General features: G+C 39.4%; 1 protein-coding gene across 1 annotated transcript in view; it reads right to left on the reverse strand.

The window, feature by feature from the left end:
- ubr1 (ubiquitin protein ligase E3 component n-recognin 1) overlaps positions 1-13,161 on the reverse strand; it is a 212,293-nt gene that overhangs the window by 130,446 nt on the left and 68,686 nt on the right. Inside the window, exons 8-13 of the mRNA XM_080202946.1 lie at positions 12,679-12,802; positions 11,562-11,669; positions 8,378-8,466; positions 6,872-6,970; positions 3,592-3,746; positions 1,077-1,176 (exon numbers count right to left, since the gene is read on the reverse strand). Coding sequence (XP_080059072.1) covers positions 1,077-1,176; positions 3,592-3,746; positions 6,872-6,970; positions 8,378-8,466; positions 11,562-11,669; positions 12,679-12,802 — 675 coding nt within the window. The remainder of the gene's footprint in view (positions 1-1,076; positions 1,177-3,591; positions 3,747-6,871; positions 6,971-8,377; positions 8,467-11,561; positions 11,670-12,678; positions 12,803-13,161) is intronic.

Consider the following 13,161-nt stretch of genomic DNA (forward strand, 5'->3'; position numbering starts at 1 on the left):
GTATGTCACGTGCCTCCTCCTCCTTTTTGACCAGACCTCAATATCCTGAGTCACCCAGGACTCCCTACTTCTATCAGCCTTGCCCATTACTCTAAGAAGGATGTGCTTAGCCTGAGTGCTGGGTAAGCCTCACACTTACCAAACATCCCTTCGTCTGCCAATAGACTCCCTCAATTAACTTTTCAAAGATCCTGTCTAATACCATCAAAATTGATCTTGCCGCAGTTTAGAATTGTTATTTTTGGGCAGACCTATCATTCTACGTAGCTATCTTAAAACTAATAGAATTATGGTCAATGGTCCCAAAGTGATCTCTCACTAACACTTCTGTCACTTGCCCTTTCTTATTTCCCAAGAGGACGTCAAGTTTCCCCCCTCTCTAGTTGAGCCATCCACATACTGAATAAGAAATTCCTCCTGAATACATTCAACAAATTTCTCTCCACACCCTTAATGCTGTAGCTGTCCCAATTAATGTTGGGAAAGTTAAAGTCCCCTACTATTACCACCATATTTTTCTTGTAGCTATCTGTATTCCCCTCACATTTGCTCCTCAATTTCCTATTGACTATTTGGGCGCCCACAGTACAATGCTATCAAAGTGATCGCTCCCTTCTTATTTTTCAGCTGCACCCATATAGGCTTAGGGGCGAATACTCAGATATATCCCCTCCAGTACTACTGTGATGTTCTCCCTAACCAAAAATGCAACTCCCCCTCTTCCCTTACCTCCTGTTCTTTAAATATCTCAAAGGGCTACAACAGGAGGTCACAGAGATAAGGAAGGTGTTGGTCATGGAGAGAACTGAAAGCAAGAATGAGAAACTTAAATCCTGCAAACTTGTCCCAAAATAATTACCACTTTTGCAGCTCATCAAGATTGATAAGACTATCAGCACTGAATGGTAATTTCTTGTAACAGGAATGCAAAATATTGAACATCTGTCCAGTAACCTTGATAAACATTTTAGTGAGAATTGTTTACATCAAATAACACTTCCTTTCAGTGCTAATTAATAACTTCATAACATCTGCAACAATAAAAACTGTCCAATTAACCTTTCAAAGTTACTTACCTGCATAGATTTTAAGAGCCTCAAAAAAGTTTTAAAACCTTCAAGGAAATGTTCCCTCTGCCTTTCCGTCCACAGAGGTGGTTTGCTGATCAAAAGATACCTGCAAAGACAAAGTGCACTACTGTGGAGAAGAAATGATGGTAAATAAGGAAGAAACAATGCAGTACTTCTTAAAGAATGCACAACAGGCCTTTCAGCCAAGCTGTTTGTTATAATGTTTATTGTCCACCTGAGACACCTCCCCACTTGCTTCATTTCACCATATCACCCTACCTTCCAGTCTACTCTCTCTGATCAGTACATTTAGTTTCTTCTTCAATATACCAATGCTATTGGTCTCAACCTATCAATCGAGCAGCAACTTTGAACTGACCAGGCCAATGATCTAGCTCTTGAACTGCAGAAATTACTTGCGCCAAGTCACATTCTGCCATGCTGCAGTGAAAGTCACTGATGGGCCTATGAAGTAACTGCATCCACCAAATCAATTGTTTTTGAATCATCTTCAAGTTACACTGACCTTCAGAACTTGTAAAAACTATGCAAATGATACTGGGCACTGATTGGAGAATTAGCCTTTCTTCTATGTATTAGCATGGATAGAGAATTGGTTAACTAACAGAAAGCATAGAGTGGGAATAAATGGGTGTTTTTCTGGTTGGCCTCAGGAGTGTTGGGGCTGCAATTGTTTATGATTTATGCAGATGATTTGGACTTGGGGATCAAGTATAGTGTGTCAAAATTCGCAGATGACACTTAAGATGAATGGTAGAGCAAAGTGTGCAGAGGACACTGAAAATCTGCAAAGGGATAGTGTAAGCGAGTAGGCAAAGGTCTGGCAGATGGAGTACAATGTTGGTAAACGTAAGGTCATCATCCATTTTGATAGGAAAAACAGGAAAATGCACTATTATTTAAATGGTAAAAAACTGCAGCATGCTGTTGTGCAGCAGGATCTGGGTGTCCTTGTGCAGGAATCACAAGAAGTTAGTTTGTAGATGCAGCAAGTAATTAAGAAGGCAAATGGAATGTTGTCCTTCACTGGTGGAGGGGTGGAGTTTAAAACCAGTGAGGTTATGTTGCAGCTGTATAAGGCACTAGTGAGCCACACCTGGAGTACTGCGTAAAGTTTTGGTCTCCTTACTTGAGAAAGGATATCCTGGCACTGGAGGGGATGCAGAGAAGATTCACTAGGTTGATTCTGGAATTGAGAGAGTTGGCTTACGAGGAGAGATGAGTAGACTAGGGCTTTACTCATTGGATTTCAGAAGAATGAAGGGAGGTTTGAAACATAAGACTATGAAAGAAAGAGATAGGATAGAAACAGGGAACTTGTTTCTACTGGCACGTGAAACTAGAACTAGGAGGCATGGCCTCAAAATAAGGGGAAGGAGATTTAGGACTGAGTTGAGAAGGAACTTCTTCACACAAAGGGTTCTGAATCATTGCACGATTTGAAGAATCTCCTTGGTGTCCGGGCCAATATTTCTCCAATGTGACAATTAGATTATCTGGTCATAACAATGCTGTTTTGTACTGTGTACGGATTGGCTGTTGCATTTCCTACATTAAAATGATGGCTACACTTCAACACGTGAGCAATCTGTCTCAAAGTTCTCTTTCACACTGTTTTTAGGAGCTGGACAACACTAGGAGGTTCTGTCCTATCCGTGGAGCTTGCAACTTCTGATCTAATTTCCCAAAAATACTCCGTGGAAATGGTTAACAACAAGTCATTTCCTCAGTTTGAGGTTGGTCAAAAGAAGAACGTGGTTTACATAGCACTCTGTTCCATACCTCAAAGCCACTTCATATGCCATTGACTACTTCGGAATGCAGCACGTTTGTAAGGAAAGTAAAAGCAATCACTTTTGCAGACATATGTTAACCTTTATTCCAAAGGGATTGTAATACAATAAATACTGCAATTGGGTCTTGGTGAGACCACACCTGAAGAACTGTGTACAATTTAATTCCCTTATGATGCCAAAGCATTCAAGGCTAAATACTTCTTAAATGTTATGAGGGTGTCTGTCTCCACCATCCTTTCAGGCAGTGAGTTCCAGATTCCCACCACCCTTTGGGTGAAAAAGATTATCCTCACATCCCCTCCAAATCTCCTGCCCCTTAGCTTAAATCTATGGACCCTATTCATTGATTCCTCCACCAAGGGGAAAAGTTTCTTCTTGTCTTCTTCTTTTGAGAGCAGCTGAATAATCAGAAATGGCTGCAGCGTCGGGTGCAACTACCAATGCACTTCCAAACCATTGTATTGAGTTCCCAGTCAGAAAAAACAAAATACAACACAAGTCAATAAAAAGATTGCATTAGCATGCTTGGAGAGAATAACCTTTAGCAAAGACTCCTGTACAGAAGAAAAACCTGTTCTTTACAAAGCACAAATTAGAAATGAAAACTGCCACTTTGTTATGCTGCTTTTCGCATATACAATGATCATAAATATCCAATTGCTGGTAAACCTTGTTTGCAATCTGGAATCTGAAGACACACTTACTTGAGGTCATACAATACCAATTGTTTCCTGAACAATTTCTCATGGGAATAACTCTGAAAATGAAGCTTGCCATTATCCATATGCTCAGACATCAGCTCGATTATTGTTTCAATAATGATTTTTAGAGCATCATGTTCTTCAATCAGATGACGAGCCTGACAAAAATTAAAAACTTACTGTAACGTTCATTCAAGTGGCGATGAGAAAAATAAATTAAATCCGAACTTTCACAGTTCATCCTGGATAATATGTACATATTATCTATAATAGGGGCTAGACAGGGTAGAAGCAGCAAGGTTATTTCCAATTAGAATGGAAACAAGAATTAGGGGGCACAGCCTCAAAATACAGAGGAGTCAATTTAGAACAGAGTTGAGGAGGAACTTCTTCTCCCAGAGGGTAGTGAATCTTTGGAATTCTCTGCCCATTGAAGCAGTAGAGGCTACCTCATTATATGTGTTTAAGTCACAGATAGATTTTTAACCAATAAGGGAATTAAGAACTATGGGGAGCAGATGGGCAAGTGGAACTGAATCACTATCAGATCAGCCATGATATTATTGAATGGCGGAGCAAGCTCGAGGGGCTAGACGGCCTACTCCTGCTCCTATTTCTTATGTTCTTATAACTGAGGAGAAACCAAAGAATTTAAGAACATAACAAATAAAAGCAGGAGTAGGCTATGCAGCCTTCTCTGACAATCAAAAAGATCATGGCTGGTCTTCAACCTTAAATCCACTTCCCCATTCAACCAGTCAATTCCCTTATAGTCCAAAAGTCTATCAATCTCACCTTAATTTTACTCAACAATTACGCATCAAGAGCACCTTAGGGATATAGAATTCCAAAGTTTTCCAAAACTCTATGAAATGGAAATTTCTTGTCACCTCAGGGACAACCCCTTATCCTGAGACAGTGTCCTCTAATTCTAAGCTTCCCACCCAAGAAAAATAGCTTTTTAGCATCTACCCTGTAAAATCCTCTCAGAATCTTATTTCTTTCAATTATATTACTTCTCTTTTTTCAAAAAAAAGGCAGAGAATATGGGTCAATTTTTTCAGGCACTCCATACAGGACAAATCTGTCATCCCAGGAATCAGTCTTTCAAACCAAATCTCTGTTGCACCACATCTAGACAAGCATAGAGACAAAAATTGTTCATCGTACTCTAGGTTATGGTCTCACCAAAGCCTTGTAACAAAACTTCCTTATTCCTGTATTCCAACCCCCTTGCAATTATGGCGACATAACTCGCCTTCTTAACTGTTTGCTATACCTTCAAGTTAACTTTGTGTTTTGTGTGCAAGGACATCCAAATCCAGCTGAACATCAACAGTGAAACTTGAATAGTTTACTACCATTTTAAAAATATTCTGTTTTCTCTCCTTTCTACCAAAATGAATAACCTCAATTTCTCAACATTATAATTCCATCTGCCAATTCTTGTCCATTCACTTAACTATATTAGTTAACTATATTAACTGCTTGACAGCCAATTCTCACCTAGCTTCGTATCATTAGCAAACCTGAACAAATACTCGGTCCATTCATCTTTCTCATTGATAAAGATTATCAATAGCTGAGGTACCAATATTGATCCTTGCAGAACCGACCAGTTAACAGCTAGACAACCTGAAAAGGGTCCAGTGTTCCCTTACTCTCTGCTTTCTGTCCTTTATTAAATCCTCCATCACTGCTCATGTATTATCCCAAATCCCATGAGCCTTGATCTTGTGTATCAACATTTAATGCAACATGTTACTGAATGCGTTAAGAAAATCCAAATATACATCTGTGGGTTCCTTTTTATTTATCCTGCTAGGACCATTCTTTAAAAACTAAGATTAGTTAATTTTTTTTTGGAAAACCTGCGTGCCTGCTTGATATTATGAATTTCTAAATTCCTCATTACTTCCATATTAAGATTCTAGCATTTTCCCTAACGTTGATGTCAGCCTAACTTGCCTATAATTCTTTGTTTGCTCTCTCCTCTTCCTTGAATAGCAGCGTTACATATCCGACCTCCTAACCATTTGGATCATTCTAGAATCTAGGAAATTTTGGAAGGTCACAACCAGTACATCCACCATCACTTCAACCATCTCTTTTCGAACCCAAGGATATATGTTGCCAGTTTTTCCAAGGAGGAACTGGGCAAGATATTAAATGAATCAGTTTTTAATCCTATAATTTTTCTAATATTAGTAAAGGAAAAAATACAAATTTCTATAAATTCCTCAATCCCATCAGACCCTTGGTTTCCTGCCATTTCTGTGGATTTCTTGGGGTCTTCTACTGTGAAGACAAATAGAATATAAAGAACAAAGAACAGTGCAGCACAGGAATAGGCCCTTTGGCCCTCTAAGCCTGCGCGGATCATGATGCCTGCCTAAACTAAAACTGTATGCACTTACGGAGCCCATATCTTTCCACCCCCATCCCATTCATGTATTCATCTAATCGCTCCTTAAATGCCGCTATCATACCTGCTCCCAACACCTCCCCAGGCAGAGCATTCCAGACATTCACCACCCACTGTGTGAAAAACATGCCTCTAAACTTTTCCTCAGGCACCTTAAATCTATGTCCCATAGTACTTGACTTTTCTATCCTAGGAAAGAGCATCGACTATCCATTGTGTCCATGCCATTCAATCTTGTAAACCTCTATCAAATCACCTTTAAACATCTGTTATTCCAGTGAGAACAGACCAAGTTTCATCAACTTCTCATCATAGCCAAAATCCTCCAGACCAGGTAATATCCTGGTAAGCATCTTTCGTACCCTCACCAAGACATCCGCATCCTGCTGGTAGTGTGGCAACCAGAATTGTATACAATATTTTAAATGAGGCCTCACTAAAGAGGAAATGAGCAAGATACTAAATGAATATTTTGCTTCAGTATGTGCCATGATCCTTCCTCACTGTCCTTATATCATCCTATATTGTCAGGCTACCCACACCAACCCAGCCTTTTTCCATTTTTCTGACTTCCTGAAATGACAAATACCCTTGAATATTCACCATGTAATCATGTGTCTGAAATGGCTATTAGATCAAACTTATTTATACTTATGCCACCTAGCTTGTTGTAATTGCCTCATTCTTTCAGATAAAGCTAGGGCCAGTAATATGATATTATTGATTACCAAGCTGCTCAATCAATAGCCCAAATATCACACTGCTTGTCATCGCAAATATGTTTCATGGAATTTTGCTTATACCGCAACACTTCCCATCTGTTTTTGGAAAGGAATGCATTGTACTCGTTCCACTTACCAGTGTTGGAACGGTGAATATTTGAACAGACTGTGAAGTTACAGATAAGTTCCGATCACGATCATCCTCCACAAACTCGAGTTGCAGTTGCTTGTAATGCTATTGAGAACAAAGAGATCGTCATTCCCTTTCAACTGGACTATAGGAAACTTCAGTGGCGGGGGGTGGGGTTCTTCATGCAGAGAGTGGTGGGAGTGTGGAATGAGCTGCTGGATAAAGTGGTAAATGCAGGGTCACTTTTAACATTTAAGAAAAACTTGGACAGGTACGTGGATGAGAGGGGTGTGGAGGGATATGGTCCAAGTGCAGGTCAGTGGGACTAGGCAAAAAATGGTTCGGCACAGACAAGAAGTACCAAAAGGCCTGTTTCTGAGCTGTAAATTTTCTATGGTTCTATGGCTGCTGCACGAAGTTGCCACTAAAACCACTACACCACCATCTCTCCATTTGTACAGTCTAGACGAAGATTAAAGCTCCCCCAGAATTACTGCATTTCGTTTATTACAGTTCATTTGTTTCTTCATTAATACTCAATCCAATGGTATAATTACATCATCAAGGATAGATCATTACGTCAAACTGGTCTATGCTCGTACCTACATTCTACCAAGATGTTGCTATCTAATTCATCGAAACCTAGAGGAACAGGAATAGGTTATTCAGCCTCACAAGCCTGTTATATCATTCAATTAGATCATGGTTATTCTTTTCTTTGTAAGATTAAAGAACAATACAGCACAGGAACAGCCCTTTGGCCCTCCAAGCTCAAGATACTAAATGAATATTTTGTATATGTTATTATATATTGTATAATACCTCAACTCTAAATACCATCTTGGTTCCATAATCCGTAATAACTTGACATAAATCTATTAACTTTGGTTTTGAAATTTTCCAATAACCTCAGCTTCAAAAGCTTTTTGGTGGAACAAATTTTAGATTTCTCCTATCCTTTGTGTGATTTGTTTAGTGAAATTATCCATGAACAACCTAATTCTAATTTTCAGGTTAAGCACCCTTGTTCTGAGTTCTCCCACCCCTCTGCATATCCTATTTCTTTCTCCCTCATGTATCTATGTTATCTATATTACTTGTTTCAACAAATCCTTGCAGTAGCAAATTCCACATTCTCATCAATTGGCCAGGTAAGGAAGTTTCTCTTGAATACCTTATTGGAGTTATTGGGTAGTCTTAAAGGCTATCTTACATTAACAGCCCCAAGTTTTGCACACTCCCACAAGTGGAAACACCTTCTCTCTAAATTGACCCTATTGAATCCCTGCATAATTTTAAAGGTAATTTCAAGGATTTCCCACAATTAACTTGCCTAACATACAGTACATTTACTTTACTACTGATTTCTTTGATCTCCACTTGACATTTATTTTTTGATCTCTAACCTGTAACCTAAAACATCACTTTCCAATTCAGGGGTTTTGGGAAGAGAAGTCTGCTGCCAAATTTTAATCAATGTTGAGCTGTAACCAGGACAATATAAGCACTTACAGTGATGAATTCAATAGCAAAGAGCCTCTTGTATTCAGTTTCCATCAGCAAACTGCATACTATTAGTTCATGGAAGACCTTGCACGCTCCTATATTTAAAAAAGAATGCATACTTATGCTGATTGTTCCTTGGTTAAGTCCATAGTGTTAAGACACTTCATATTTTCACTCTTGTGCGTTCTGTAGCAGTGACAATGCTGACATCTTGCAGCTACCGACTACAAATTCACATCTGTAGTCATAGGCTGAATGATTTACAACAGTGGGATAAACCAACTGCAAAATACGTGCCATGTATCAGAAGAGAATGATACAGGGTTGGCCTGTATTGCCACATAGGATTCTGACCATAGCAGCACTACGATTCTACCCTACATGAATTCATGAAGAAAATGGAAAGTGTACTTCATATTCCTTAGCCTTTACAGAACTCATGAAGGCCCAACCAATCTGAAGCCATTTCATGCAATCCAGATTACACAAAAGTTAGTTAAAAAGGAAAGCAAATTATCTTTTAAAAAGCAATGTAACTTTGTAATTCCAGACCCTCATTCTTCTTATGCATCCCTCTTTCCTCCACCCTAAATACTGCCAATTATTTCTTCAGCTAGCTAGCTCCTTACATTCCGGAGTTCCTTCTCATACCTTTGTCTCGCCACACCCCTCCTCAAAACCCATCTCTTTAACCAAGCTTTAAGTTATTTCTCCTAAAATTTCCTTTACTAAGTCAAGCCCTGGTCAAGAGGAAGGACGCACATAATGTGCACAGGCAGCTGGGATCAAGTAAATCTCTTAAAGAGTATGCGAGTGTAGGAGTAGAGTTAAAGAGTATGCGAGTGTAGGAGTAGAGTTAAAGAGTATGCAAGTGTAGGAGTAGAGTTAAAGAGAGAAATCAGGAGGGCAAAAAGGGAACATGAAATTGTTTGGCAGATAAGGCAAGGGAGAATACAAAGAGCGTCTTCAAACATGAAAGGGGCAAAGAGTAACAAGGAAGAGAGTCAGGCCTATTAAGGATCAACAAGATGATCTATGTGCGGATCCACAAGAGATGGGTGATATCCTAAATGAATATTTCACATCAGTATTTAGTATTGAGAAAAACATGGATGTTAGGGAACTTGGGGAAATAAATATTGATGTCTTGAGGAGTGTACATATTAAAGAGAAGGTGGTGCTTTAACTCTTAAAGCGCATCAAGGTAGATAAATCTGCGGGACCTGATGAGGTATATCCCAGGATATTGTGGGAGGCTAGGGAGGAAATTGTGGGTGCCCCAGCTGAAATATTTGAATCAACAGTCATGGGTAAGGTGCCTGAAGATTGGAGAGTGGCAAATATTGTGCTTTGTTTAAAAAGGGCTGCAGGGAAAAGCCTGAGAACAAAAGGCCAGTGAGCCTCACATCTGTGATGGGTAAATTGTTGGAAGGTATTTTGAAGTATCTCACAAAATTAATTGAGTTATTTGAAGGGGTAACCAAGAAGGTAGATGAGGGAAGTCCAGTTGATGCTATCAACGTGGACTTTAGCAAGGCCTTTGACAAAGTACCGCACGGTAAGTTGTTGCATAAAGTTAAATCTCACGGGATCCAGGATGAGGTATCTAAATGGATACAAAATTGGCTTCGGTGGTTGTAGAGGGTTGTTTCTCAAACTGGAGGCCTGTGACCAGCGGTGTGCCTCAGGGATCAATGCTGGGCCCACTGTTATTTGCCATTTATATTAATGATTTGGAAGAGAATATAGGGGGCATGGTTAGTAAGTTTGCAGATGACACCAAGATAGGTGGCATAGTGGACAGCAAGGAAGGTTATTGCCAATTGCAGCGGGATCTTGATCAATTGGGCCAACGGGCTGAAGAAAGGCAGATGGAGTTTAATTTAGACAAACGCGAGGTAATGCATTTTGGTAGACTGAACCAGGAAGGATTTATTCAGTTAATGATAGGGCGTTGGGGAGACTTACAGAACAAAGAGGTCTAGGGGTACATTTTCATAGCTTCTTGAAAGTGGAGTCACAGGTGGACAGAGTGGTGAAGAAGGTATTCGGCATCCTTGGTTTCATGGGTCAGAACACTGAATACAGGAATTGGGACGTCTTGTTAAAGTTGTACAAGACATTGGTACGGCCAAACTTGGAATACTGTGTGCAATTTTGGTCATTCTATTATAGAAAGGATATTATTAAACTAGAAAGAATGCAGAAAAGATTTATTAGGATGCTATCAGGATTTGATGGATTGAGTTATAAGGAGAGGCTGAATAGATTGCGACCTTTTTCTCTGGAGTGTAGGAGGCTGAGGGTGACCTTATACAGGTCTATAAAATAATGAGGGGCATAGGCAAGGTAGATAGTCAATACCTTTTCCCAAAGGTAGAGAAGACTAAAACTAGAGCGCATAGGTTTAAGGTGAGAGGGGAGAGATACAAAAGTGTCCAGAGGGGCAATTTTTTCACACAGAGGGTGGTGAGTGTCTGGAACAAGCTGCCAGAGGTAGTAGTAGAGGCAGGTGCAATTTTATCTTTTAAAAAGTATTTAGATAGTTACATGGGAACGATGGGTGTAGAGGGATATGGCCAAATGCAGGCAATTGGGATTAGTTTAGGGGTTTTAAAAAAAAGGACGGCGTAGACAAGTTGGGCCGAAGGGCCTGTTTCCATGCTGTAAACCTCTATGACTCTAAATGGGTTGGGGAGTAATGAAGAGGATGCTACCCATAAAATTTCCAACAAAGCACTGTCAGGGACTTCATCTTTTTGCAACTCAAACCTTCAAATCAAAGAATATTAAGCATAGGAATGATTTGGTCCCTTGTGCTGTAAGAAATATCCAATTAGTCCCACTCACTGCTCTTTCTAGCAGAATCCAGAAATTAAGTACAAAAAAAACTATAGTCAAACAGCATTTGAGAGTTGTCAAGTTAGCAGTGCAGGATTAATGAGGACTTGAGCACAGGGATATTTCTCAATTAAATGGAGAACCCATTACTGGAAACCAACATGATTTAAAAAAATGCCAATAATTTTCTGATTATTGCACCTCAGGAAATCAAAAACATTTACCACATTTGAGTTTTACCTTAAGAAGGTAGAAAAACTTCAGGAAAAACAGTTGTAGGCCTCTTTTGCCAGATCAATAGGAATTGGGCTAGATGCTGACACAACTGGTTGAGTATGAAGTTACTCACCTTTCCAGAGTTTGGCATCAGCCAACATTAATTTGCTGATCAGGCAAGGCTGATCAGACTCTGGTTCTTGGTTAAGCACCACCTCACAGAAAATCTGACGTAAGCCAGCTGTACAAAAAGAAGGAAAATCAGTTTGTGTCCACTCAAACTCAAAGTTAACAACACAGATTTGTTCTAACCAAGAATTGTGACACCATGTCATGAATTTTGAATACATTTACCTTTGGAGTGGCAATGTCTTATGTGAACCATAGCTAACATAAATGTTTCAATGGATGAAGAAATACAATATTTCAGAAGCTCAAGACATCAGTCCCCATCACTTGACCTGTTAGTTTGATGTCAGCCATAGAACAAAAAGGGGGATAATATAAGGAATGTGACTTACAAATTTAGCAGTTATTAGAAAATATTTCTCCAACATGATTGAACTGTTTGAGGAAGAAACCAAATTAGTCAATGACAGAAATCCAATAATATGTTATTTAGTAAAGTGCCACAAGAGCTATCAAAACAAAACTTGGGCCTAGTGGCTAAATAATTACTGGCTCCAGGCTCACATGCAGAAGGGACTTACCAACAGGAGTAGATGTACAAGGAGTGATCAGAGTCACGCAGGATGATACATTGGGACTAGTGCTGATCTTCATTATAAAAGAACTGAGTGAGGGCATTAACAACTTGATGCACAAGTTGCATATCACACAGAAATGTGTTCAGGATTTGGCAATTTATATAAAATAATAGGGCACACAACATTAAAGGCCAGGGACCTGAAGATCATTGTCAAATTACTTAGCATTTACAAGCAGTTGAATAGGGCTCTGGGAGGCCAAACAAGTCCTTAAAGGCACTACAATGCAAAAAGGATATCGTACTCCTTATTGCAGTTACACTTGGAAAGCTCTGCCCAGTCTTAGTCCCATCAACAGCAGGGCTTATCAAGATGACACAGATGCAAGTACAAAACAGCATTTAAAGTTTACATGTATGAAAGAAGAAACAATGTCAACAATACAATTTGATCATATCTCACAAATGCCTTCTACTTAATCAATTTCAGTGCATGTAAAATAAATCTATTTAAGCAAAAGAGTAAAACAAGCTCTGCACTTGCCTGAGCGGCTGATAACTTGGTTGAGCCATGACAGAAGACGTAAAGCAAATGTCTGATGAGACACCACAGTCGAATGAAGAATTTCAACACGTAGTGGTGACTGGAATACACTGTTTGTAATGTTCTGAAAGGAAAAAAAACACTGCACATTATGGTGCTCTTTTGGTTTGGCTAAATGCCCATTTAAACAATCAATCGTTTGTATTTGTGCTAATGTTACAGTAATGGTTACTCAGTCACATATCCTGAACGAATGGCTTATACCCACTGAAGTTAAGAAGAATGAACGGTGATCTTATTGAAATGCAAGATTCTGACAGGATTTGATTGGGTGGTTACAAGGACGAATCTTCTGCTTGCCAGACAGACTAGAACTAAGGGAAACGGTTTAAGAGCAAGAAATCTTCCTCTTAAGACGAAGATGAGGGGAAATATTTTCTCTCAGAATCACTAGTCTATACGATGTGTTAATAGTGACTTTTA

Source organism: Carcharhinus amblyrhynchos, chromosome 14 (assembly GCF_965287045.1).
Source record: "Carcharhinus amblyrhynchos chromosome 14, sCarAmb.v2.hapA, whole genome shotgun sequence".
NCBI classification, from domain to species: domain Eukaryota; kingdom Metazoa; phylum Chordata; class Chondrichthyes; order Carcharhiniformes; family Carcharhinidae; genus Carcharhinus; species Carcharhinus amblyrhynchos.